Source organism: Agelaius phoeniceus, chromosome 4 (assembly GCF_051311805.1).
Source record: "Agelaius phoeniceus isolate bAgePho1 chromosome 4, bAgePho1.hap1, whole genome shotgun sequence".
Classification (NCBI taxonomy): domain Eukaryota; kingdom Metazoa; phylum Chordata; class Aves; order Passeriformes; family Icteridae; genus Agelaius; species Agelaius phoeniceus.
The window spans coordinates 50,312,802-50,337,937 of record NC_135268.1 but is presented as its reverse complement, the minus strand read 5'-3'; the positions used below and the strand labels follow the sequence as shown (position 1 = coordinate 50,337,937).

The 25,136-nt window shown below is 65.0% G+C and overlaps 3 protein-coding genes across 3 annotated transcripts; all 3 read right to left on the bottom strand.

Moving 5' to 3' along the window:
* Window positions 1-1,598: 1,598 nt before the first annotated feature.
* On the bottom strand, window positions 1,599-5,868 carry LOC143693874 (uncharacterized). Its single transcript, XM_077176633.1, has 8 exons — window positions 5,746-5,868; window positions 5,292-5,540; window positions 4,067-4,243; window positions 3,896-3,902; window positions 3,514-3,797; window positions 3,158-3,260; window positions 2,842-2,898; window positions 1,599-2,519 (listed from the first exon to the last, which is right to left on the bottom strand). Exons 1-8 carry the CDS (start codon window positions 5,866-5,868, stop codon window positions 2,332-2,334), a joined length of 1,188 nt encoding a protein of 395 aa, XP_077032748.1. The 3' UTR covers window positions 1,599-2,331.
* A 3,320-nt stretch (window positions 5,869-9,188) lies between these two features.
* Window positions 9,189-13,458, bottom strand: LOC143693873 (uncharacterized). Its single transcript, XM_077176632.1, has 8 exons — window positions 13,336-13,458; window positions 12,882-13,130; window positions 11,657-11,833; window positions 11,486-11,492; window positions 11,104-11,387; window positions 10,748-10,850; window positions 10,432-10,488; window positions 9,189-10,109 (listed from the first exon to the last, which is right to left on the bottom strand). The coding sequence occupies exons 1-8, from the start codon at window positions 13,456-13,458 to the stop codon at window positions 9,922-9,924; spliced, it is 1,188 nt and encodes a 395-aa protein (XP_077032747.1). The 3' UTR covers window positions 9,189-9,921.
* A 3,738-nt stretch (window positions 13,459-17,196) lies between these two features.
* LOC143693872 (uncharacterized) lies at window positions 17,197-20,903 on the bottom strand. Its single transcript, XM_077176631.1, has 8 exons — window positions 20,781-20,903; window positions 20,327-20,575; window positions 19,102-19,278; window positions 18,931-18,937; window positions 18,549-18,832; window positions 18,193-18,295; window positions 17,877-17,933; window positions 17,197-17,554 (listed from the first exon to the last, which is right to left on the bottom strand). The coding sequence occupies exons 1-8, from the start codon at window positions 20,901-20,903 to the stop codon at window positions 17,367-17,369; spliced, it is 1,188 nt and encodes a 395-aa protein (XP_077032746.1). The 3' UTR covers window positions 17,197-17,366.
* Between the last annotated feature and the right edge of the window lie 4,233 nt (window positions 20,904-25,136).

Below are 25,136 nucleotides of genomic sequence, written 5' to 3'. Positions count from 1 at the left end.
GCCATCCCGCTGTCTGACCTTGAGGGCACTTTCAAATGCCTCGGCCAAGGCCAGAGTCAGCGAATGCTGCAGTTGTGCCTTGCGGGCACCTGCAACAGAGGAGCCTCAGGAAGGCTACAGGACAGCAAGTCCTGCACTCGAGGTCTCCTGTCACAATGACAGGAGACTCCTGGTGAACGATGGAGGTCACCAAGTCCCACGGCCTGGCCACGAGGGCACCGGCCGCAGGGATGGGAGATGACTCGGAAAAGCTCCGAGTCACCGAATCCCGAGGTCTGGCCGTGAGGCCAGCCACAGGAGGAACGCCTCGGAAATGCTCCGGGTCAGCAACCAACGAGCTGGCTGTGTGGGGACACCTCACAGCACCGCTCTGTCACCTCCTGTCCCGTCGCGTGCACCGAGCACTGTGGCGTGGCTGCACCGTGCCAGCCCCTATGTCAGCGTGTGTCACAAAGGGCTGCTCAGACACGCTGTCCCTTTCGGTTCCACGGTCACCCTGCTGCACCGTGTCACAAAGGGACATGCTTCCACGTGCCCCAGGGCCACCCCCTCCCCACCCTAGGTGCCCCCGCTTGGAAGAAATCCATTGCCCCGAGTGTCTAACACAGCCCTGGACACACCACGACCCGCCAAGTGCTCGGGGAAGGACTCTCCACGGTGCCCGCACAGCCCAGCTCGGTGCCGGCCCTGGAGCAGAGCAGCGTCCAGCAAGCAAGAGGCAAATGCCTCTTGCCAAGAGTTCAAACACAGCAGATAGGGAAGATGGCATCAATGTGTGCATAAAAGCCTTTGAATTCACAGCTCTCTGAGAGGCATTTGGGGCTCTTGGCTGGACAGAGATGATCCCTCTCTGTCCTGTGCTGAAAGGGGCGGGACACACCCTGCTGCTGGTGCTTGGCTTGGTCTCTGCAGGACCAGGCAGATGCCAAAGCTCCTCCTCACAGCCTTCTCCCTTCCCACGCCCCTCAGCCAAGTGCAAGGGGCCTCAAGGACAAAAGGGGGGCAGGGAGCCAAAGGGAGACAGCTGCACCTACCTCACTGGGGGCTCCTGGGGAAGCACTTTGCTTGAGAAGCAAGCCCCTCTCTTCCAAAGGCATTTCCCAAATGTGTCCATTTCCCCAAATATGTCCATTTCCCGGGCAACACCAACACACACTTAGGAAACCCTGGCAAGGCTGAATTACTTCTGCACCTTGTAGCAGAAGCACTGCAGCTCGAGCTCATCGTCCTTCTCCCGAGTCTCTTTCCTCGTGCCCCTTGTGGCGCGCAGCCCCTGGGCCCCCTAGAAACAAGAGGTGTCCGCTGCCTGTTCAAGTGCCTGAACTCCTGCCTGCGCTCACGGCAGCAAAACCAGGCTGTTCCCAGCCAGGGAGCGGAGCCCAGTTCCCGCAGGAGGCTCTTGTGAGCCCCTTCCCCACTGTGCACGCAGCACTTTTGCCTGCCTGCCCAGAACGCTCTTGGCACAGCAGAGCCCAAGCTGGCTGGCTCTGGGCTCAGCACAGCCCAGACACAGGCGCAGGAAGACACAGCGGCTGTTTTGCAGCCGTGCCCCAGAGGGACGGGAAGGGGCCCCTGCCTCTGGTCTCACTTGGTTGGGTTTCTGACTGGGTCTGAGGCAGGGGCTGCCTGATTCCCCACTTCTGGGGAGACCAGAGCTGCCGGAAGCGTGCCCAGCATCTAGGAGCTGCCTGACAGCGCTGCGGCCGCTGGGACGGTCGCGCTCCCGAGTCCCAGCCACTCCGCTGCCGCTGCTGCTTCTTTTGCTTTACGGCACACCCAAAGCTCACTGCTAGGCCACGGTGGTCTCTTGTCCTGCCCTCTTCCTGTCCCTGTGTAGGGATGGAGCATCGCTGTGCTTTCAGGAAGCTCTTGGTGGAAACTTCTGCCATTACAGGCTCCTTTGCCCTCGGTGGATGCCTGCACTGGAATCCTTCACGGCTGGGTTTGGAGTTGGCTCTTCTAAAAGCCAGGGTCCTTTTCCCCTTCAGCGTGCTCAGCACGTCCTTTAACTCCATGCTGCTGTGCAGCTGGAGCAGCGGGACAGGGACCTTTGCAGCCTGAGCTGCCCTTGTTCCTCTCTGCCCGTGCACGGAACACAGCGGGGAGGAGAACGGCAGCAGGGCCCTGCGTGTCCCCGGGCTCAGGTTTTGCGCCGCTTCAACTCCACGGAGACGTGAGTAAAGTGAAAAACACAAACAGTTTATTAAGGGAAAGCAAAGCGAAGGGGTGAGCTGGGAGGTAAAAAAGGGCATGGGCAGGGCCTGAGGGCTGCAGGGAAGGAGCTGCCAACAGGGAGAGAGATGGCAGGAGCTGCTGGAGCTTCGCACAGGCTCAGCTGAGAGCAGCCAGAGCCGTGCCTGGAGCTGCAGGCGGTCCCAACTGGAAATCATCGAAGGAGGCCGGTACAGGTACATCTGGTCCAGGAGACAAACGAAGTTCTGCAGATCTTCTTTCGAATTTCATCTGAATCCATGTGTTCATGGAGGATGGGCTCTCGTCTTCCCTGAGGGCTTGAAGAGCTGGAAGAGAGAGGAACAGAGCCACGGTCAGAAGCCAAATTGAGGGAATCCAAGGAAAGCCTCCTGCCAGGGCCATGCCGGCCGGCTCTCGCCATGGCCAGGAGGGAGCGGGAGACAAGGGCTTCGGGCAGAAGGTGCTGGCCACGGATCCGCCACGTGTCCCCGAAAGGTCTCCGGGCTGTGCCCCCGCCGCCCCCGGTCCGCACAGGGAGCAGAGCCCTCGGCAGCCCGGTCAGGGATTGTAGCTGCGGGGCCGGGATTTGCAGCTGCTGCCCCCCCTCCCCCGGGCGGTACTCGCTGCCACGCGGCTGCCCTGACTCACCCTGACTGAGGACCTTGAGCTCCTCCTTCTGCCCCATCATGAGCACTCCGGCCACCCCTGTTAAGACAGAGCATGTGGCGGCGCTGGGCGGCACAGCTGCCCGACACGGGCGCTGCCAGCCCTGCGGCCGCACGCCCTCCTGCCGGGCAGAGCTCGTGCCGGGCCCCTGCCGCACGCTGCCGGCCGAGGGCACGGCTGCGGGAGGGCGGCGGCAGCGCCCAGGGCGGGCGGGGCTGCAGCGGCCCGGGCGCGGCTCCCGCTGCCGGGGCAGCGGCCGGGCCGGGAGGCGGGGAGGGGCGCCGGGCTGCTGGCTCACCGAGGAACCTGACGGCCGCCTCTCGTAGGGGCCTCTGTGGGCTCCGCAGGTGCGGCAGGGCCCAGCGCAGGTGCTCGGCCGCTCGGCTCTCGTCCTGCAGCAGCTGCGGGGAGAGGCGGCAGGGAAGGCTCGGAGCGGGCTCTGCCCCTCGGCCGGGCGCTCCCTGTGCCCGGCACCGGCCGAGCCGGCGCGCACGGCCCAGGGCAGCGAGCAGCGTGGGGGATGCAGGCTGGCGGGCCCGGCGGCGGCGGCGGCGGCGGGCAGGGGCGCAGCTGCCAGCCCCCCGCACTGAGCACCGGGGGCAGGGGGGGCTTCTCCAGTCCAGCCTGCGGCTGGGGCTCCCGGGCTGTCCTTACCAGGCTCTCGGCGAACTTCATCCGCCGCTTCTTCCTCAGCGGCTCCTGGAGATCCCTCCTCCTCAGGAAGCGGGCGGCACAACGCAGGGCTTCGCGAGACGCCTGCAGAGCAGCAGAGAGCCGCAGGTGGCACCAGAGCCCAGGTGAGTCACACGGGAGCCGGCTCCCTGTGCCAAGGCCAGGGGAGGCTGGAGCCCGCGAGGCGCCGGGGCAGGAGGCGGCCGAGCCCCCGGCCAGGGATGCGGCAGCATCACACCAAACCTCACCTCGGCCACCTGCACGTCCTCGTGGTGCCAGCGCAAGAACAGAGGGAGCAGGCTCTGGCTCACAACTGTCGTGAGGGGATTTTCCCTCTCTCCCACTCCCAGCTCCAGCACCTTGCCGAAGAGCTGAATGGAGAGCAGCTGCACATGGCTGTTGTCCTGGAGGAAAGGAAAAGTCCTAAGCATCAACTACTCCAGGCCCACTGGGGCAAAGGCTCTAAAGTGCACAGGGCACAAAGTTTCCAGGCAGGCAGCGTCCAGTGCCCTTGGCTGGGGGCGCAGAGCCTTACCTTCTCAAAGTGTGGCAGCAGGGACTCAGCCAGCTTCAGGGCGGCGGTGCTGGGTATCTCGAGGTCTTTGTCCTGGAGCACATGCGTGAGCACAGAGAGGCTCATCCCGACCATCTCTGCATCTGGATGGGCCAGCAGCTCCACCAGGTGTTGATAGAGGCCTCGTATTCCTCCGGCCTGTGTGCAAGACCAGGCTGTGCTGTGAAGCCGTGACTGGCCGCAGCACCAACAGCTGCTTGGGGCACTCGGGCAGCTGAAGCGGGAGTCGGGAGAGCTGGCAGCAGCTGCCTCTGCTGCCAAAGCAGCCAGCCAAGCCCAAAGGTCTCCCTTCCCCAGCCCCACGCTGCCAGCGTGGCTTCAGCCACTGCCCCCTTCTCACCAGCGAGGGCTCCTTGCTGAGCACCACGAGGCCTCTGAGCTCCAGGCGCAGCCTGTCCCTGTGCTGGCTCGGCAGGTGCCGGGATAGCACCAACAGGGCACTGGGACCGTGTTTGCTCAGGTCCAGACACTCCAGGAGCTGAAAGGCACAGGGCAGTGGCAGGGGAGCGGGCCGGCTCCAGGCAGCAGCAGCAGCGGGCGCGGGCAGCCTCCCAGGCGGCTGCAGCTACCAGAGGCCAGAGAGCTGAGAGGCAGCTCAGCCAGGCAGCGCTGGCCATCAGGCTCACCTCCACAAAGAACGCCAGGGCAGGCAGATGCCAGCGGGGCTGCTTCCCGATGAGCAGGCTGAGCAGGTGCGAGGCCATGTGGGGACACAAGGGGCTCAAGCCACAGCGCATCTCCCTGGCAGGGGAAAAAGGCACCAAGGCCCTGAGCCGGGCGGGCAGACCTCTCCCAGGAGTGACTCACAGAGGTCCCATCTTTCCCCAGCACTCCGCAAGGGGACATGGGCCCCTTGGGAGGCAGCTGCTGCTGGGCATCCTCCTCTCCCGGCCCTTTGCAGTCTGCTCGGCCCTCCCTCGGTGACGAGGCCCTCTCGCTTACAAGCCCCCGGGACTGTGTGGGGCACTCCGGGCACGGGGCACAAACGGTGGCGGTGGCGGCTGGGAGTAGGGGATCTCACCTGGCCAGCAGGCCCGCTGCATAGTGCTGGGTGTCGGCACAGAGCAGGGTGTCCCAGAGCTGCTTGTGCTCCAGAGCCAGCAGGTTCTTTCCAAAGCCCAGTCGCGAGAGCAGAGCCTTCATGGTCTGCACTGCAAACCTGTGTGCCAAGCCAAGGCCAGGTCACTCTGGGAGCACTGGCCCTGGCCGCAAGGGCGTGGGAAGGACAGGGCGACTGGCACCTGTTGGGCTCGCTGGGAAGGCCGTGTTCCTCCCGGCACGCTCTCCAGAAGCGCTGGGTCTCCACGTCCTCTGGCCTCTGCTCCGTGGTGGTGACAATTTGCAAGAGCAGAGCCACCAACAGGCGTGGAGAATGAAGGAGGATTGCGTAGTGCCACTCGGGCATGCTTGCAATCCTCCACAGCACCAGAGTTGCCTGCAAGAGACAAAGCGCCCCAAGGCAGCGCTCAGTGCCGAGGTGTCCATGAGGCAGGGCCGGGGGTTAGAGGCAGGGGAGCACCCGGCCTGCTGGCCCTAGCCCAGCTTTCAGCCCAGGCAGGGAGCTGGAGGGTGGGGAGAGCATGGAGAGCTTCTGAGAAGGTGACCTGGAGGGCCAGCCTAGGCCAGCTCCAGAAACTCACAGCCAGGGCAAGGACGGCCTCGTTGTCCCCGCTGCAGAGGAAGCCGCCGTACGGTGGCTGCTCCTCTATCACAGAGAGCAGAGCTGGAAGCACCTCCTCCACGGCTACCTCTGAGGTGCCCATGGCTCTCCATAGCAGCGCGGCGGCTCTGTGGGAGCAGAGCTGTGTGTCAGTACCGTGCCCCGTGCAGCTGCGTGGGGCCGGGAGGGAGCATGGCAGCAGGCTCAGGAAACAGAGGGGCCCGAGGGTGCCGGTGCTCTCCGCCCGTCTGGCAGACCCCGCCGGACAGGCTGTACAGGGCGAGGGGCCGTACGGGCCGGTGAGCACCGAGCTCTCGAGGCACTTGTGCCCCGTACCCGTCACACGTTGGGGCACAGCGCAGGAGGCTCATCACAACGTGGGCAGGGTGTTCTTCAGTGAGGCTGACAATGGCCATTTGCAGCCCGGCGTCCACAGACTCACGGGATGTGAGTCTCTGCAGGATGGCACTCAGCACGGCTTGCACCTGGAGGAAGCGGCATGGGGAAGACTTGGAGTGCTGTCCAAGGGAGCAACTTGCCCAGCTTCCCCCAAGAAGTGCTCGCCTTCCCAGCCCACTGTGATGGGGCTGAGGGGGCCCAGCAGACATGGCTTGAGGGGCCACGTGATCCTGAGAGGCCTTCAGCCCTGGCCCCAGGCTGCTGCAGAGAATAAAAACCCTTCTGGAAAAACTCCAGAGTGGGTCCAGGACTCACAGTGAGCGTGGGCATGGCCTCAGTCTCTGGGATGCCCTGGGTGATGGTGTTGGTGGTGGCCATGCCCTCCGTGGGGGCCATGTCAGCCTCCTCCCAGCCCTCGTCGGTTTCCCAGTCAGAGCTGGCAGCCAGGTCAGAGGATGCAGTGCTGGAAGCAGCCTCTGCCCGCAGCTCGCTGGGCCTGGGGTCGGGCTCGGCCGTGCCCTCGGTCGCTGGACCGGGCTCGGCCGGGCCTTCGGGCGCGGGGCCGGGCTCGGCCGGGCCTTCGTGCTCGAGGCAGGGCTCGGCCAGGCCCTCGGGCGCAGGTCCGGGCTCAGCCGTGCCCTCGGTCGCGGGACCGGGCTCGGCTGGGCCTTCGGGCGCGGTGCCGGGCTCGGCCGGGCCTTCGTGCTCGAGGCAGGGCTCGGCCAGGCCCTCGGGCGCGGGGCCGGGCTCGGCCGTGCCCTCGGGCGCGGGGCCGCTGGTCTTTGTGCGCCGAAGGCGCAGGAACCTCCGCAGTGTCTGCAACAGAAGGGAAGGGCGGGAAGAAGAGAGGGACGTTCCATGGTCTGCTCCAACGTGGGGCCCGGCTGAGCAGTGCCAGCAGGCCCGGCCCAGGTGGGGATGGCCGCAGGTACCTGCGCTGCTCTCCGGAAGCGGCCACGGGTGGGCTCCTGCTCTTGAGTCCGGTCCCTGGCTGCATCTGCCAAAGAGCGAGCACAGCCAGAGCTGAGGGGCTGCGGGAGAGGCCGGAGAACACAGCCCAGCCCTGCGCTCCCCAGGCAGGTACAGCCCCCCGGGTGCCCAGGGCATGGAGCATGGCCAACGGGGAGGCAGCCCCAGCCCCTGTCCCATCCTGTCCATGGGCGTGTCAACAGGGATGGGATGGGATGGGATGGGATGGGATGGGATGGGATGGGATGGGATGGGATGGGATGGGATGGGATGGGATGGGATGGGATGGGATGGGGCCCAGGCCGGCTGCAGGCACCGACCCTGCGGCCCGGCTCTGCCACTCACCGTCCTGCAGCGGCTGCAACTGCTCCGGCTGTGCAGGCTGCTGCGCTGGGGCAGCTGCAGGGCCTTTGCTGTTCTTGCCCCGAAGCCCCTTGAACCGGCTGAGCAGTCTGCCCGCCATCCCGCTGTCTGACCTTGAGGGCACTTTCAAATGCCTCGGCCAAGGCCAGAGTCAGCGAATGCTGCAGTTGTGCCTTGCGGGCACCTGCAACAGAGGAGCCTCAGGAAGGCTACAGGACAGCAAGTCCTGCACTCGAGGTCTCCTGTCACAATGACAGGAGACTCCTGGTGAACGATGGAGGTCACCAAGTCCCACGGCCTGGCCACGAGGGCACCGGCCGCAGGGATGGGAGATGACTCGGAAAAGCTCCGAGTCACCGAATCCCGAGGTCTGGCCGTGAGGCCAGCCACAGGAGGAACGCCTCGGAAATGCTCCGGGTCAGCAACCAACGAGCTGGCTGTGTGGGGACACCTCACAGCACCGCTCTGTCACCTCCTGTCCCGTCGCATGCACCGAGCACTGTGGCGTGGCTGCACCGTGCCAGCCCCTATGTCAGCGTGTGTCACAAAGGGCTGCTCAGACACGCTGTCCCTTTCGGTTCCACGGTCACCCTGCTGCACCGTGTCACAAAGGGACATGCTTCCACGTGCCCCAGGGCCACCCCCTCCCCACCCTAGGTGCCCCCGCTTGGAAGAAATCCATTGCCCCGAGTGTCTAACACAGCCCTGGACACACCACGACCCGCCAAGTGCTCGGGGAAGGACTCTCCACGGTGCCCGCACAGCCCAGCTCGGTGCCGGCCCTGGAGCAGAGCAGCGTCCAGCAAGCAAGAGGCAAATGCCTCTTGCCAAGAGTTCAAACACAGCAGATAGGGAAGATGGCATCAATGTGTGCATAAAGGCCTTTGAATTCACAGCTCTCTGAGAGGCATTTGGGGCTCTCGGCTGGACAGAGATGATCCCTCTCTGTCCTGTGCTGAAAGGGGCGGGACACACCCTGCTGCTGGTGCTTGGCTTGGTCTCTGCAGGACCAGGCAGATGCCAAAGCTGCTCCTCACAGCCTTCTCCCTTCCCACGCCCCTCAGCCAAGTGCAAGGGGCCTCAAGGACAAAAGGGGGGCAGGGAGCCAAAGGGAGACAGCTGCACCTACCTCACTGGGGGCTCCTGGGGAAGCACTTTGCTTGAGAAGCAAGCCCCTCTCTTCCAAAGGCATTTCCCAAATGTGTCCATTTCCCCAAATATGTCCATTTCCCGGGCAACACCAACACACACTTAGGAAACCCTGGCAAGGCTGAATTACTTCTGCACCTTGTAGCAGAAGCACTGCAGCTCGAGCTCATCGTCCTTCTCCCGAGTCTCTTTCCTCGTGCCCCTTGTGGCGCGCAGCCCCTGGCCCCCTAGAAACAAGAGGTGTCCGCTGCCTGTTCAAGTGCCTGAACTCCTGCCTGCGCTCACGGCAGCAAAACCAGGCTGTTCCCAGCCAGGGAGCGGAGCCCAGTTCCCGCAGGAGGCTCTTGTGAGCCCCTTCCCCACTGTGCACGCAGCACTTTTGCCTGCCTGCCCAGAACGCTCTTGGCACAGCAGAGCCCAAGCTGGCTGGCTCTGGGCTCAGCACAGCCCAGACACAGGCGCAGGAAGACACAGCGGCTGTTTTGCAGCCGTGCCCCAGAGGGACGGGAAGGGGCCCCTGCCTCTGGTCTCACTTGGTTGGGTTTCTGACTGGGTCTGAGGCAGGGGCTGCCTGATTCCCCACTTCTGGGGAGACCAGAGCTGCCGGAAGCGTGCCCAGCATCTAGGCGCTGCCTGACAGCGCTGCGGCCGCTGGGACGGTCGCGCTCCCGAGTCCCAGCCACTCCGCTGCTGCTGCTGCTTCTTTTGCTTTACGGCACACCCAAAGCTCACTGCTAGGCCACGGTGGTCTCTTGTCCTGCCCTCTTCCTGTCCCTGTGTAGGGATGGAGCATCGCTGTGCTTTCAGGAAGCTCTTGGTGGAAACTTCTGCCATTACAGGCTCCTTTGCCCTCGGTGGATGCCTGCACTGGAATCCTTCACGGCTGGGTTTGGAGTTGGCTCTTCTAAAAGCCAGGGTCCTTTTCCCCTTCAGCGTGCTCAGCACGTCCTTTAACTCCATGCTGCTGTGCAGCTGGAGCAGCGGGACAGGGACCTTTGCAGCCTGAGCTGCCCTTGTTCCTCTCTGCCCGTGCACGGAACACAGCGGGGAGGAGAACGGCAGCAGGGCCCTGCGTGTCCCCGGGCTCAGGTTTTGCGCCGCTTCAACTCCACGGAGACGTGAGTAAAGTGAAAAACACAAACAGTTTATTAAGGGAAAGCAAAGCGAAGGGGTGAGCTGGGAGGTAAAAAAGGGCATGGGCAGGGCCTGAGGGCTGCAGGGAAGGAGCTGCCAACAGGGAGAGAGATGGCAGGAGCTGCTGGAGCTTCGCACAGGCTCAGCTGAGAGCAGCCAGAGCCGTGCCTGGAGCTGCAGGCGGTCCCAACTGGAAATCATCGAAGGAGGCCGGTACAGGTACATCTGGTCCAGGAGACAAACGAAGTTCTGCAGATCTTCTTTCGAATTTCATCTGAATCCATGTGTTCATGGAGGATGGGCTCTCGTCTTCCCTGAGGGCTTGAAGAGCTGGAAGAGAGAGGAACAGAGCCACGGTCAGAAGCCAAATTGAGGGAATCCAAGGAAAGCCTCCTGCCAGGGCCATGCCGGCCGGCTCTCGCCATGGCCAGGAGGGAGCGGGAGACAAGGGCTTCGGGCAGAAGGTGCTGGCCACGGATCCGCCACGTGTCCCCGAAAGGTCTCCGGGCTGTGCCCCCGCCGCCCCCGGTCCGCACAGGGAGCAGAGCCCTCGGCAGCCCGGTCAGGGATTGTAGCTGCGGGGCCGGGATTTGCAGCTGCTGCCCCCCCTCCCCCGGGCGGTACTCGCTGCCACGCGGCTGCCCTGACTCACCCTGACTGAGGACCTTGAGCTCCTCCTTCTGCCCCATCATGAGCACTCCGGCCACCCCTGTTAAGACAGAGCATGTGGCGGCGCCGGGCGGCACAGCTGCCCGACACGGGCGCTGCCAGCCCTGCGGCCGCACGCCCTCCTGCCGGGCAGAGCTCGTGCCGGGCCCCTGCCGCACGCTGCCGGCCGAGGGCACGGCTGCGGGAGGGCGGCGGCAGCGCCCAGGGCGGGCGGGGCTGCAGCGGCCCAGGCGCGGCTCCCGCTGCCGGGGCAGCGGCCGGGCCGGGAGGCGGGGAGGGGCGCCGGGCTGCTGGCTCACCGAGGAACCTGACGGCCGCCTCTCGTAGGGGCCTCTGTGGGCTCCGCAGGTGCGGCAGGGCCCAGCGCAGGTGCTCGGCCGCTCGGCTCTCGTCCTGCAGCAGCTGCGGGGAGAGGCGGCAGGGATGGCTCGGAGCGGGCTCTGCCCCTCGGCCGGGCGCTCCCTGCGCCCGGCACCGGCCGAGCCGGCGCGCACGGCCCAGGGCAGCGAGCAGCGTGGGGGATGCAGGCTGGCGGGCCCGGCGGCGGCGGCGGCGGCGGGCAGGGGCGCAGCTGCCAGCCCCCCGCACTGAGCACCGGGGGCAGGGGGGGCTTCTCCAGTCCAGCCTGCGGCTGGGGCTCCCGGGCTGTCCTTACCAGGCTCTCGGCGAACTTCATCCGCCGCTTCTTCCTCAGCGGCTCCTGGAGATCCCTCCTCCTCAGGAAGCGGGCGGCACAACGCAGGGCTTCGCGAGACGCCTGCAGAGCAGCAGAGAGCCGCAGGTGGCACCAGAGCCCAGGTGAGTCACACGGGAGCCGGCTCCCTGTGCCAAGGCCAGGGGAGGCTGGAGCCCGCGAGGCGCCGGGGCAGGAGGCGGCCGAGCCCCCGGCCAGGGATGCGGCAGCATCACACCAAACCTCACCTCGGCCACCTGCACGTCCTCGTGGTGCCAGCGCAAGAACAGAGGGAGCAGGCTCTGGCTCACAACTGTCGTGAGGGGATTTTCCCTCTCTTCCACTCCCAGCTCCAGCACCTTGCCGAAGAGCTGAATGGAGAGCAGCTGCACATGGCTGTTGTCCTGGAGGAAAGGAAAAGTCCTAAGCATCAACTACTCCAGGCCCACTGGGGCAAAGGCTCTAAAGTGCACAGGGCACAAAGTTTCCAGGCAGGCAGCGTCCAGTGCCCTTGGCTGGGGGCGCAGAGCCTTACCTTCTCAAAGTGTGGCAGCAGGGACTCAGCCAGCTTCAGGGCGGCGGTGCTGGGTATCTCGAGGTCTTTGTCCTGGAGCACATGCGTGAGCACAGAGAGGCTCATCCCGACCATCTCTGCATCTGGATGGGCCAGCAGCTCCACCAGGTGTTGATAGAGGCCTCGTATTCCTCCGGCCTGTGTGCAAGACCAGGCTGTGCTGTGAAGCCGTGACTGGCCGCAGCACCAACAGCTGCTTGGGGCACTCGGGCAGCTGAAGCGGGAGTCGGGAGAGCTGGCAGCAGCTGCCTCTGCTGCCAAAGCAGCCAGCCAAGCCCAAAGGTCTCCCTTCCCCGGCCCCACGCTGCCAGCGCGGCTTCAGCCACTGCCCCCTTCTCACCAGCGAGGGCTCCTTGCTGAGCACCACGAGGCCTCTGAGCTCCAGGCGCAGCCTGTCCCTGTGCTGGCTCGGCAGGTGCCGGGATAGCACCAACAGGGCACTGGGACCGTGTTTGCTCAGGTCCAGACACTCCAGGAGCTGAAAGGCACAGGGCAGTGGCAGGGGAGCGGGCCGGCTCCAGGCAGCAGCAGCAGCGGGCGCGGGCAGCCTCCCAGGCGGCTGCAGCTACCAGAGGCCAGAGAGCTGAGAGGCAGCTCAGCCAGGCAGCGCTGGCCATCAGGCTCACCTCCACAAAGAACGCCAGGGCAGGCAGATGCCAGCGGGGCTGCTTCCCGATGAGCAGGCTGAGCAGGTGCGAGGCCATGTGGGGACACAAGGGGCTCAAGCCACAGCGCATCTCCCTGGCAGGGGAAAAAGGCACCAAGGCCCTGAGCCGGGCGGGCAGACCTCTCCCAGGAGTGACTCACAGAGGTCCCATCTTTCCCCAGCACTCCGCAAGGGGACATGGGCCCCTTGGGAGGCAGCTGCTGCTGGGCATCCTCCTCTCCCGGCCCTTTGCAGTCTGCTCGGCCCTCCCTCGGTGACGAGGCCCTCTCGCTTACAAGCCCCCGGGACTGTGTGGGGCACTCCGGGCACGGGGCACAAACGGTGGCGGTGGCGGCTGGGAGTAGGGGATCTCACCTGGCCAGCAGGCCCGCTGCATAGTGCTGGGTGTCGGCACAGAGCAGGGTGTCCCAGAGCTGCTTGTGCTCCAGAGCCAGCAGGTTCTTTCCAAAGCCCAGTCGCGAGAGCAGAGCCTTCATGGTCTGCACTGCAAACCTGTGTGCCAAGCCAAGGCCAGGTCACTCTGGGAGCACTGGCCCTGGCCGCAAGGGCGTGGGAAGGACAGGGCGACTGGCACCTGTTGGGCTCGCTGGGAAGGCCGTGTTCCTCCCGGCACGCTCTCCAGAAGCGCTGGGTCTCCACGTCCTCTGGCCTCTGCTCCGTGGTGGTGACAATTTGCAAGAGCAGAGCCACCAACAGGCGTGGAGAATGAAGGAGGATTGCGTAGTGCCACTCGGGCATGCTTGCAATCCTCCACAGCACCAGAGTTGCCTGCAAGAGACAAAGCGCCCCAAGGCAGCGCTCAGTGCCGAGGTGTCCATGAGGCAGGGCCGGGGGTTAGAGGCAGGGGAGCACCCGGCCTGCTGGCCCTAGCCCAGCTTTCAGCCCAGGCAGGGAGCTGGAGGGTGGGGAGAGCATGGAGAGCTTCTGAGAAGGTGACCTGGAGGGCCAGCCTAGGCCAGCTCCAGAAACTCACAGCCAGGGCAAGGACGGCCTCGTTGTCCCCGCTGCAGAGGAAGCCGCCGTACGGTGGCTGCTCCTCTATCGCAGAGAGCAGAGCTGGAAGCACCTCCTCCACGGCTACCTCTGAGGTGCCCATGGCTCTCCATAGCAGCGCGGCGGCTCTGTGGGAGCAGAGCTGTGTGTCAGTACCGTGCCCCGTGCAGCTGCGTGGGGCCGGGAGGGAGCATGGCAGCAGGCTCAGGAAACAGAGGGGCCCGAGGGTGCCGGTGCTCTCCGCCCGTCTGGCAGACCCCGCCGGACAGGCTGTACAGGGCGAGGGGCCGTACGGGCCGGTGAGCACCGAGCTCTCGAGGCACTTGTGCCCCGTACCCGTCACACGTTGGGGCACAGTGCAGGAGGCTCATCACAACGTGGGCAGGGTGTTCTTCAGTGAGGCTGACAATGGCCATTTGCAGCCCGGCGTCCACAGACTCACGGGATGTGAGTCTCTGCAGGATGGCACTCAGCACGGCTTGCACCTGGAGGAAGCGGCATGGGGAAGACTTGGAGTGCTGTCCAAGGGAGCAACTTGCCCAGCTTCCCCCAAGAAGTGCTCGCCTTCCCAGCCCACTGTGATGGGGCTGAGGGGGCCCAGCAGACATGGCTTGAGGGGCCACGTGATCCTGAGAGGCCTTCAGCCCTGGCCCCAGGCTGCTGCAGAGAATAAAAACCCTTCTGGAAAAACTCCAGAGTGGGTCCAGGACTCACAGTGAGCGTGGGCATGGCCTCAGTCTCTGGGATGCCCTGGGTGATGGTGTTGGTGGTGGCCATGCCCTCCGTGGGGGCCATGTCAGCCTCCTCCCAGCCCTCGTCGGTTTCCCAGTCAGAGCTGGCAGCCAGGTCAGAGGATGCAGTGCTGGAAGCAGCCTCTGCCCGCAGCTCGCTGGGCCTGGGGTCGGGCTCGGCCGTGCCCTCGGTCGCTGGACCGGGCTCGGCCGGGCCTTCGGGCGCGGTGCCGGGCTCGGCCGGGCCTTCGTGCTCGAGGCAGGGCTCGGCCAGGCCCTCGGGCGCGGGGCCGGGCTCGGCCGTGCCCTCGGGCGCGGGGCCGCTGGTCTTTGTGCGCCGAAGGCGCAGGAACCTCCGCAGTGTCTGCAACAGAAGGGAAGGGCGGGAAGAAGAGAGGGACGTTCCATGGTCTGCTCCAACGTGGGGCCCGGCTGAGCAGTGCCAGCAGGCCCGGCCCAGGTGGGGATGGCCGCAGGTACCTGCGCTGCTCTCCGGAAGCGGCCACGGGTGGGCTCCTGCTCTTGAGTCCGGTCCCTGGCTGCATCTGCCAAAGAGCGAGCACAGCCAGAGCTGAGGGGCTGCGGGAGAGGCCGGAGAACACAGCCCAGCCCTGCGCTCCCCAGGCAGGTACAGCCCCCCGGGTGCCCAGGGCATGGAGCATGGCCAACGGGGAGGCAGCCCCAGCCCCTGTCCCATCCTGTCCATGGGCGTGTCAACAGGGATGGGATGGGATGGGATGGGATGGGATGGGATGGGATGGGATGGGATGGGATGGGATGGGATGGGGCCCAGGCCGGCTGCAGGCACCAGCCCTGCGGCCCGGCTCTGCCACTCACCGTCCTGCAGCGGCTGCAACTGCTCCGGCTGTGCAGGCTGCTGCGCTGGGGCAGCTGCAGGGCCTTTGCTGTTCTTGCCCCGAAGCCCCTTGAACCGGCTGAGCAGTCTGCCCGCCATCCCGCTGTCTGACCTTGAGGGCACTTTCAAATGCCTCGGCCAAGGCCAGAGTCAGCGAATGCTGCAGTTGTGCCTTGCGGGCACCTGCAACAGAGGAGCCTCAGGAAGGCTACAGGACAGCAAGTCCTGCACTCGAGGTCTCCTGTCACAATGACAGGAGACTCCTGGTGAACGATGGAGGTCACCAAGTCCCACGGCCTGGCCACGAGGGCACCGGCCGCAGGGATGGGAGATGACTCGGAAAAGCTCCGAGTCACCGAATCCCGAGGTCTGGCCGTGAGGCCAGCCACAGGAGGAACGCCTCGGAAATGCTCCGGGTCAGCAACCAACGAGCTGGCTGTGTGGGGACACCTCACAGCACCGCTCTGTCACCTCCTGTCCCGTCGCGTGCACCGAGCACTGTGGCGTGGCTGCACCGTGCCAGCCCCTATGTCAGCGTGTGTCACAAAGGGCTGCTCAGACACGCTGTCCCTTTCGGTTCCACGGTCACCCTGCTGCACCGTGTCACAAAGGGACATGCTTCCACGTGCCCCAGGGCCACCCCCTCCCCACCCTAGGTGCCCCCGCTTGGAAGAAATCCATTGCCCCGAGTGTCTAACACAGCCCTGGACACACCACGACCCGCCAAGTGCTCGGGGAAGGACTCTCCACGGTGCCCGCACAGCCCAGCTCGGTGCCGGCCCTGGAGCAGAGCAGCGTCCAGCAAGCAAGAGGCAAATGCCTCTTGCCAAGAGTTCAAACACAGCAGATAGGGAAGATGGCATCAATGTGTGCATAAAGGCCTTTGAATTCACAGCTCTCTGAGAGGCATTTGGGGCTCTCGGCTGGACAGAGATGATCCCTCTCTGTCCTGTGCTGAAAGGGGCGGGACACACCCTGCTGCTGGTGCTTGGCTTGGTCTCTGCAGGACCAGGCAGATGCCAAAGCTGCTCCTCACAGCCTTCTCCCTTCCCACGCCCCTCAGCCAAGTGCAAGGGGCCTCAAGGACAAAAGGGGGGCAGGGAGCCAAAGGGAGACAGCTGCACCTACCTCACTGGGGGCTCCTGGGGAAGCACTTTGCTTGAGAAGCAAGCCCCTCTCTTCCAAAGGCATTTCCCAAATGTGTCCATTTCCCCAAATATGTCCATTTCCCGGGCAACACCAACACACACTTAGGAAACCCTGGCAAGGCTGAATTACTTCTGCACCTTGTAGCAGAAGCACTGCAGCTCGAGCTCATCGTCCTTCTCCCGAGTCTCTTTCCTCGTGCCCCTTGTGGCGCGCAGCCCCTGGCCCCCTAGAAACAAGAGGTGTCCGCTGCCTGTTCAAGTGCCTGAACTCCTGCCTGCGCTCACGGCAGCAAAACCAGGCTGTTCCCAGCCAGGGAGCGGAGCCCAGTTCCCGCAGGAGGCTCTTGTGAGCCCCTTCCCCACTGTGCACGCAGCACTTTTGCCTGCCTGCCCAGAACGCTCTTGGCACAGCAGAGCCCAAGCTGGCTGGCTCTGGGCTCAGCACAGCCCAGACACAGGCGCAGGAAGACACAGCGGCTGTTTTGCAGCCGTGCCCCAGAGGGACGGGAAGGGGCCCCTGCCTCTGGTCTCACTTGGTTGGGTTTCTGACTGGGTCTGAGGCAGGGGCTGCCTGATTCCCCACTTCTGGGGAGACCAGAGCTGCCGGAAGCGTGCCCAGCATCTAGGCGCTGCCTGACAGCGCTGCGGCCGCTGGGACGGTCGCGCTCCCGAGTCCCAGCCACTCCGCTGCTGCTGCTGCTTCTTTTGCTTTACGGCACACCCAAAGCTCACTGCTAGGCCACGGTGGTCTCTTGTCCTGCCCTCTTCCTGTCCCTGTGTAGGGATGGAGCATCGCTGTGCTTTCAGGAAGCTCTTGGTGGAAACTTCTGCCATTACAGGCTCCTTTGCCCTCGGTGGATGCCTGCACTGGAATCCTTCACGGCTGGGTTTGGAGTTGGCTCTTCTAAAAGCCAGGGTCCTTTTCCCCTTCAGCGTGCTCAGCACGTCCTTTAACTCCATGCTGCTGTGCAGCTGGAGCAGCGGGACAGGGACCTTTGCAGCCTGAGCTGCCCTTGTTCCTCTCTGCCCGTGCACGGAACACAGCGGGGAGGAGAATGGCAGCAGGGCCCTGCGTGTCCCCGGGCTCAGGTTTTGCGCCGCTTCAACTCCACGGAGACGTGAGTAAAGTGAAAAACACAAACAGTTTATTAAGGGAAAGCAAAGCGAAGGGGTGAGCTGGGAGGTAAAAAAGGGCATGGGCAGGGCCTGAGGGCTGCAGGGAAGGAGCTGCCAACAGGGAGAGAGATGGCAGGAGCTGCTGGAGCTTCGCACAGGCTCAGCTGAGAGCAGCCAGAGCCGTGCCTGGAGCTGCAGGCGGTCCCAACTGGAAATCATCGAAGGAGGCCGGTACAGGTACATCTGGTCCAGGAGACAAACGAAGTTCTGCAGATCTTCTTTCGAATTTCATCTGAATCCATGTGTTCATGGAGGATGGGCTCTCGTCTTCCCTGAGGGCTTGAAGAGCTGGAAGAGAGAGGAACAGAGCCACGGTCAGAAGCCAAATTGAGGGAATCCAAGGAAAGCCTCCTGCCAGGGCCATGCCGGCCGGCTCTCGCCATGGCCAGGAGGGAGCGGGAGACAAGGGCTTCGGGCAGAAGGTGCTGGCCACGGATCCGCCACGTGTCCCCGAAAGGTCTCCGGGCTGTGCCCCCGCCGCCCCCGGTCCGCACAGGGAGCAGAGCCCTCGGCAGCCCGGTCAGGGATTGTAGCTGCGGGGCCGGGATTTGCAGCTGCTGCCCCCCCTCCCCCGGGCGGTACTCGCTGCCACGCGGCTGCCCTGACTCACCCTGACTGAGGACCTTGAGCTCCTCCTTCTGCCCCATCATGAGCACTCCGGCCACCCCTGTTAAGACAGAGCATGTGGCGGCGCCGGGCGGCACAGCTGCCCGACACGGGCGCTGCCAGCCCTGCGGCCGCACGCCCTCCTGCCGGGCAGAGCTCGTGCCGGGCCCCTGCCGCACGCTGCCGGCCGAGGGCACGGCTGCGGGAGGGCGGCGGCAGCGCCCAGGGCGGGCGGGGCTGCAGCGGCCCAGGCGCGGCTCCCGCTGCCGGGGCAGCGGCCGGGCCGGGAGGCGGGGAGGGGCGCCGGGCTGCTGGCTCACCGAGGAACCTGACGGCCGCCTCTCGTAGGGGCCTCTGTGGGCTCCGCAGGTGCGGCAGGGCCCAGCGCAGGTGCTCGGCCGCTCGGCTCTCGTCCTGCAGCAGCTGCGGGGAGAGGCGGCAGGGATGGCTCGGAGCGGGCTCTGCCCCTCGGCCGGGCGCTCCCTGCGCCCGGCACCGGCCGAGCCGGCGCGCACGGCCCAGGGCAGCGAGCAGCGTGGGGGATGCAGGCTGGCGGGCCCGGCGGCGGCGGCGGCGGCGGGCAGGGGCGCAGCTGCCAGCCCCCCGCACTGAGCACCGGGGGCAGGGGGGGCTTCTCCAGTCCAGCCTGCGGCTGGGGCTCCCGGGCTGTCCTTACCAGGCTCTCGGCGAACTTCATCCGCCGCTTCTTCCTCAGCGGCTCCTGGAGATCCCTCCTCCTCAGGAAGCGGGCGGCACAACGCAGGGCTTCGCGAGACGCCTGCAGAGCAGCAGAGAGCCGCAGGTGGCACCAGAGCCCAGGTGAGTCACACGGGAGCCGGCTCCCTGTGCCAAGGCCAGGGGAGGCTGGAGCCCGCGAGGCGCCGGGGCAGGAGGCGGCCGAGCCCCCGGCCAGGGATGCGGCAGCATCACACCAAACCTCACCTCGGCCACCTGCACGTCCTCGTGGTGCCAGCGCAAGAACAGAGGGAGCAGGCTCTGGCTCACAACTGTCGTGAGGGGATTTTCCCTCTCTTCCACTCCCAGCTCCAGCACCTTGCCGAAGAGCTGAATGGAGAGCAGCTGCACATGGCTGTTGTCCTGGAGGAAAGGAAAAGTCCTAAGCATCAACTACTCCAGGCCCACTGGGGCAAAGGCTCTAAAGTGCACAGGGCACAAAGTTTCCAGGCAGGCAGCGTCCAGTGCCCTTGGCTGGGGGCGCAGAGCCTTACCTTCTCAAAGTGTGGCAGCAGGGACTCAGCCAGCTTCAGGGCGGCGGTGCTGGGTATCTCGAGGTCTTTGTCCTGGAGCACATGCGTGAGCACAGAGAGGCTCATCCCGACCATCTCTGCATCTGGATGGGCCAGCAGCTCCACCAGGTGTTGATAGAGGCCTCGTATTCCTCCGGCCTGTGTGCAAGACCAGGCTGTGCTGTGAAGCCGTGACTGGCCGCAGCACCAACAGCTGCTTGGGGCACTCGGGCAGCTGAAGCGGGAGTCGGGAGAGCTGGCAGCAGCTGCCTCTGCTGCCAAAGCAGCCAGCCAAGCCCAAAGGTCTCCCTTCCCCGGCCCCACGCTGCCAGCGCGGCTTCAGCCACTGCCCCCTTCTCACCAGCGAGGGCTCCTTGCTGAGCACCACGAGGCCTCTGAGCTCCAGGCGCAGCCTGTCCCTGTGCTGGCTCGGCAGGTGCCGGGATAGCACCAACAGGGCACTGGGACCGTGTTTGCTCAGGTCCAGACACTCCAGGAGCTGAAAGGCACAGGGCAGTGGCAGGGGAGCGGGCCGGCTCCAGGCAGCAGCAGCAGCGGGCGCGGGCAGCCTCCCAGGCGGCTGCAGCTACCAGAGGCCAGAGAGCTGAGAGGCAGCTCAGCCAGGCAGCGCTGGCCATCAGGCTCACCTCCACAAAGAACGCCAGGGCAGGCAGATGCCAGCGGGGCTGCTTCCCGATGAGCAGGCTGAGCAGGTGCGAGGCCATGTGGGGACACAAGGGGCTCAAGCCACAGCGCATCTCCCTGGCAGGGGAAAAAGGCACCAAGGCCCTGAGCCGGGCGGGCAGACCTCTCCCAGGAGTGACTCACAGAGGTCCCATCTTTCCCCAGCACTCCGCAAGGGGACATGGGCCCCTTGGGAGGCAGCTGCTGCTGGGCATCCTCCTCTCCCGGCCCTTTGCAGTCTGCTCGGCCCTCCCTCGGTGACGAGGCCCTCTCGCTTACAAGCCCCCGGGACTGTGTGGGGCACTCCGGGCACGGGGCACAAACGGTGGCGGTGGCGGCTGGGAGTAGGGGATCTCACCTGGCCAGCAGGCCCGCTGCATAGTGCTGGGTGTCGGCACAGAGCAGGGTGTCCCAGAGCTGCTTGTGCTCCAGAGCCAGCAGGTTCTTTCCAAAGCCCAGTCGCGAGAGCAGAGCCTTCATGGTCTGCACTGCAAACCTGTGTGCCAAGCCAAGGCCAGGTCACTCTGGGAGCACTGGCCCTGGCCGCAAGGGCGTGGGAAGGACAGGGCGACTGGCACCTGTTGGGCTCGCTGGGAAGGCCGTGTTCCTCCCGGCACGCTCTCCAGAAGCGCTGGGTCTCCACGTCCTCTGGCCTCTGCTCCGTGGTGGTGACAATTTGCAAGAGCAGAGCCACCAACAGGCGTGGAGAATGAAGGAGGATTGCGTAGTGCCACTCGGGCATGCTTGCAATCCTCCACAGCACCAGAGTTGCCTGCAAGAGACAAAGCGCCCCAAGGCAGCGCTCAGTGCCGAGGTGTCCATGAGGCAGGGCCGGGGGTTAGAGGCAGGGGAGCACCCGGCCTGCTGGCCCTAGCCCAGCTTTCAGCCCAGGCAGGGAGCTGGAGGGTGGGGAGAGCATGGAGAGCTTCTGAGAAGGTGACCTGGAGGGCCAGCCTAGGCCAGCTCCAGAAACTCACAGCCAGGGCAAGGACGGCCTCGTTGTCCCCGCTGCAGAGGAAGCCGCCGTACGGTGGCTGCTCCTCTATCGCAGAGAGCAGAGCTGGAAGCACCTCCTCCACGGCTACCTCTGAGGTGCCCATGGCTCTCCATAGCAGCGCGGCGGCTCTGTGGGAGCAGAGCTGTGTGTCAGTACCGTGCCCCGTGCAGCTGCGTGGGGCCGGGAGGGAGCATGGCAGCAGGCTCAGGAAACAGAGGGGCCCGAGGGTGCCGGTGCTCTCCGCCCGTCTGGCAGACCCCGCCGGACAGGCTGTACAGGGCGAGGGGCCGTACGGGCCGGTGAGCACCGAGCTCTCGAGGCACTTGTGCCCCGTACCCGTCACACGTTGGGGCACAGTGCAGGAGGCTCATCACAACGTGGGCAGGGTGTTCTTCAGTGAGGCTGACAATGGCCATTTGCAGCCCGGCGTCCACAGACTCACGGGATGTGAGTCTCTGCAGGATGGCACTCAGCACGGCTTGCACCTGGAGGAAGCGGCATGGGGAAGACTTGGAGTGCTGTCCAAGGGAGCAACTTGCCCAGCTTCCCCCAAGAAGTGCTCGCCTTCCCAGCCCACTGTGATGGGGCTGAGGGGGCCCAGCAGACATGGCTTGAGGGGCCACGTGATCCTGAGAGGCCTTCAGCCCTGGCCCCAGGCTGCTGCAGAGAATAAAAACCCTTCTGGAAAAACTCCAGAGTGGGTCCAGGACTCACAGTGAGCGTGGGCATGGCCTCAGTCTCTGGGATGCCCTGGGTGATGGTGTTGGTGGTGGCCATGCCCTCCGTGGGGGCCATGTCAGCCTCCTCCCAGCCCTCGTCGGTTTCCCAGTCAGAGCTGGCAGCCAGGTCAGAGGATGCAGTGCTGGAAGCAGCCTCTGCCCGCAGCTCGCTGGGCCTGGGGTCGGGCTCGGCCGTGCCCTCGGTCGCTGGACCGGGCTCGGCCGGGCCTTCGGGCGCGGTGCCGGGCTCGGCCGGGCCTTCGTGCTCGAGGCAGGGCTCGGCCAGGCCCTCGGGCGCGGGGCCGGGCTCGGCCGTGCCCTCGGGCGCGGGGCCGCTGGTCTTTGTGCGCCGAAGGCGCAGGAACCTCCGCAGTGTCTGCAACAGAAGGGAAGGGCGGGAAGAAGAGAGGGACGTTCCATGGTCTGCTCCAACGTGGGGCCCGGCTGAGCAGTGCCAGCAGGCCCGGCCCAGGTGGGGATGGCCGCAGGTACCTGCGCTGCTCTCCGGAAGCGGCCACGGGTGGGCTCCTGCTCTTGAGTCCGGTCCCTGGCTGCATCTGCCAAAGAGCGAGCACAGCCAGAGCTGAGGGGCTGCGGGAGAGGCCGGAGAACACAGCCCAGCCCTGCGCTCCCCAGGCAGGTACAGCCCCCCGGGTGCCCAGGGCATGGAGCATGGCCAACGGGGAGGCAGCCCCAGCCCCTGTCCCATCCTGTCCATGGGCGTGTCAACAGGGATGGGATGGGATGGGATGGGATGGGATGGGATGGGATGGGATGGGATGGGATGGGGCCCAGGCCGGCTGCAGGCACCAGCCCTGCGGCCCGGCTCTGCCACTCACCGTCCTGCAGCGGCTGCAACTGCTCCGGCTGTGCAGGCTGCTGCGCTGGGGCAGCTGCAGGGCCTTTGCTGTTCTTGCCCCGAAGCCCCTTGAACCGGCTGAGCAGTCTGCCCGCCATCCCGCTGTCTGACCTTGAGGGCACTTTCAAATGCCTCGGCCAAGGCCAGAGTCAGCGAATGCTGCAGTTGTGCCTTGCGGGCACCTGCAACAGAGGAGCCTCAGGAAGGCTACAGGACAGCAAGTCCTGCACTCGAGGTCTCCTGTCACAATGACAGGAGACTCCTGGTGAACGATGGAGGTCACCAAGTCCCACGGCCTGGCCACGAGGGCACCGGCCGCAGGGATGGGAGATGACTCGGAAAAGCTCCGAGTCACCGAATCCCGAGGTCTGGCCGTGAGGCCAGCCACAGGAGGAACGCCTCGGAAATGCTCCGGGTCAGCAACCAACGAGCTGGCTGTGTGGGGACACCTCACAGCACCGCTCTGTCACCTCCTGTCCCGTCGCGTGCACCGAGCACTGTGGCGTGGCTGCACCGTGCCAGCCCCTATGTCAGCGTGTGTCACAAAGGGCTGCTCAGACACGCTGTCCCTTTCGGTTCCACGGTCACCCTGCTGCACCGTGTCACAAAGGGACATGCTTCCACGTGCCCCAGGGCCACCCCCTCCCCACCCTAGGTGCCCCCGCTTGGAAGAAATCCATTGCCCCGAGTGTCTAACACAGCCCTGGACACACCACGACCCGCCAAGTGCTCGGGGAAGGACTCTCCACGGTGCCCGCACAGCCCAGCTCGGTGCCGGCCCTGGAGCAGAGCAGCGTCCAGCAAGCAAGAGGCAAATGCCTCTTGCCAAGAGTTCAAACACAGCAGATAGGGAAGATGGCATCAATGTGTGCATAAAGGCCTTTGAATTCACAGCTCTCTGAGAGGCATTTGGGGCTCTTGGCTGGACAGAGATGATCCCTCTCTGTCCTGTGCTGAAAGGGGCGGGACACACCCTGCTGCTGGTGCTTGGCTTGGTCTCTGCAGGACCAGGCAGATGCCAAAGCTGCTCCTCACAGCCTTCTCCCTTCCCACGCCCCTCAGCCAAGTGCAAGGGGCCTCAAGGACAAAAGGGGGGCAGGGAGCCAAAGGGAGACAGCTGCACCTACCTCACTGGGGGCTCCTGGGGAAGCACTTTGCTTGAGAAGCAAGCCCCTCTCTTCCAAAGGCATTTCCCAAATGTGTCCATTTCCCCAAATATGTCCATTTCCCGGGCAACACCAACACACACTTAGGAAACCCTGGCAAGGCTGAATTACTTCTGCACCTTGTAGCAGAAGCACTGCAGCTCGAGCTCATCGTCCTTCTCCCGAGTCTCTTTCCTCGTGCCCCTTGTGGCGCGCAGCCCCTGGCCCCCTAGAAACAAGAGGTGTCCGCTGCCTGTTCAAGTGCCTGAACTCCTGCCTGCGCTCACGGCAGCAAAACCAGGCTGTTCCCAGCCAGGGAGCGGAGCCCAGTTCCCGCAGGAGGCTCTTGTGAGCCCCTTCCCCACTGTGCACGCAGCACTTTTGCCTGCCTGCCCAGAACGCTCTTGGCACAGCAGAGCCCAAGCTGGCTGGCTCTGGGCTCAGCACAGCCCAGACACAGGCGCAGGAAGACACAGCGGCTGTTTTGCAGCCGTGCCCCAGAGGGATGGGAAGGGGCCCCTGCCTCTGGTCTCACTTGGTTGGGTTTCTGACTGGGTCTGAGGCAGGGGCTGCCTGATTCCCCACTTCTGGGGAGACCAGAGCTGCCGCAAGCGCGCCCAGCATCTAGGCGCTGCCTGACAGCGCTGCGGCCGCTGGGACGGTCGCGCTCCCGAGTCCCAGCCACTCCGCTGCTGCTGCTGCTTCTTTTGCTTTACGGCACACCCAAAGCTCACTGCTAGGCCACGGTGGTCTCTTGTCCTGCCCTCTTCCTGTCCCTGTGTAGGGATGGAGCATCGCTGTGCTTTCAGGAAGCTCTTGGTGGAAACTTCTGCCATTACAGGCTCCTTTGCCCTCGGTGGATGCCTGCACTGGAATCCTTCACGGCTGGGTTTGGAGTTGGCTCTTCTAAAACCCAGGGTCCTTTTCCCCTTCAGCGTGCTCAGCACGTCCTTTAACTCCATGCTGCTGTGCAGCTGGAGCAGCGGGACAGGGACCTTTGCAGCCTGAGCTGCCCTTGTTCCTCTCTGCCCGTGCACGGAACACAGCGGGGAGGAGAACGGCAGCAGGGCCCTGCGTGTCCCCGGGCTCAGGTTTTGCGCCGCTTCAACTCCACGGAGACGTGAGTAAAGTGAAAAACACAAACAGTTTATTAAGGGAAAGCAAAGCGAAGGGGTGAGCTGGGAGGTAAAAAAGGGTATGGGCAGGGCCTGAGGGCTGCAGGGAAGGAGCTGCCAACAGGGAGAGAGATGGCAGGAGCTGCTGGAGCTTCGCACAGGCTCAGCTGAGAGCAGCCAGAGCCGTGCCTGGAGCTGCAGGCGGTCCCAACTGGAAATCATCGAAGGAGGCCGGTACAGGTACATCTGGTCCAGGAGACAAACGAAGTTCTGCAGATCTTCTTTCGAATTTCATCTGAATCCATGTGTTCATGGAGGATGGGCTCTCGTCTTCCCTGAGGGCTTGAAGAGCTGGAAGAGAGAGGAACAGAGCCACGGTCAGAAGCCAAACTGAGGGAATCCAAGGAAAGCCTCCTGCCAGGGCCATGCCGGCCGGCTCTCGCCATGGCCAGGAGGGAGCGGGAGACAAGGGCTTCGGGCAGAAGGTGCTGGCCACGG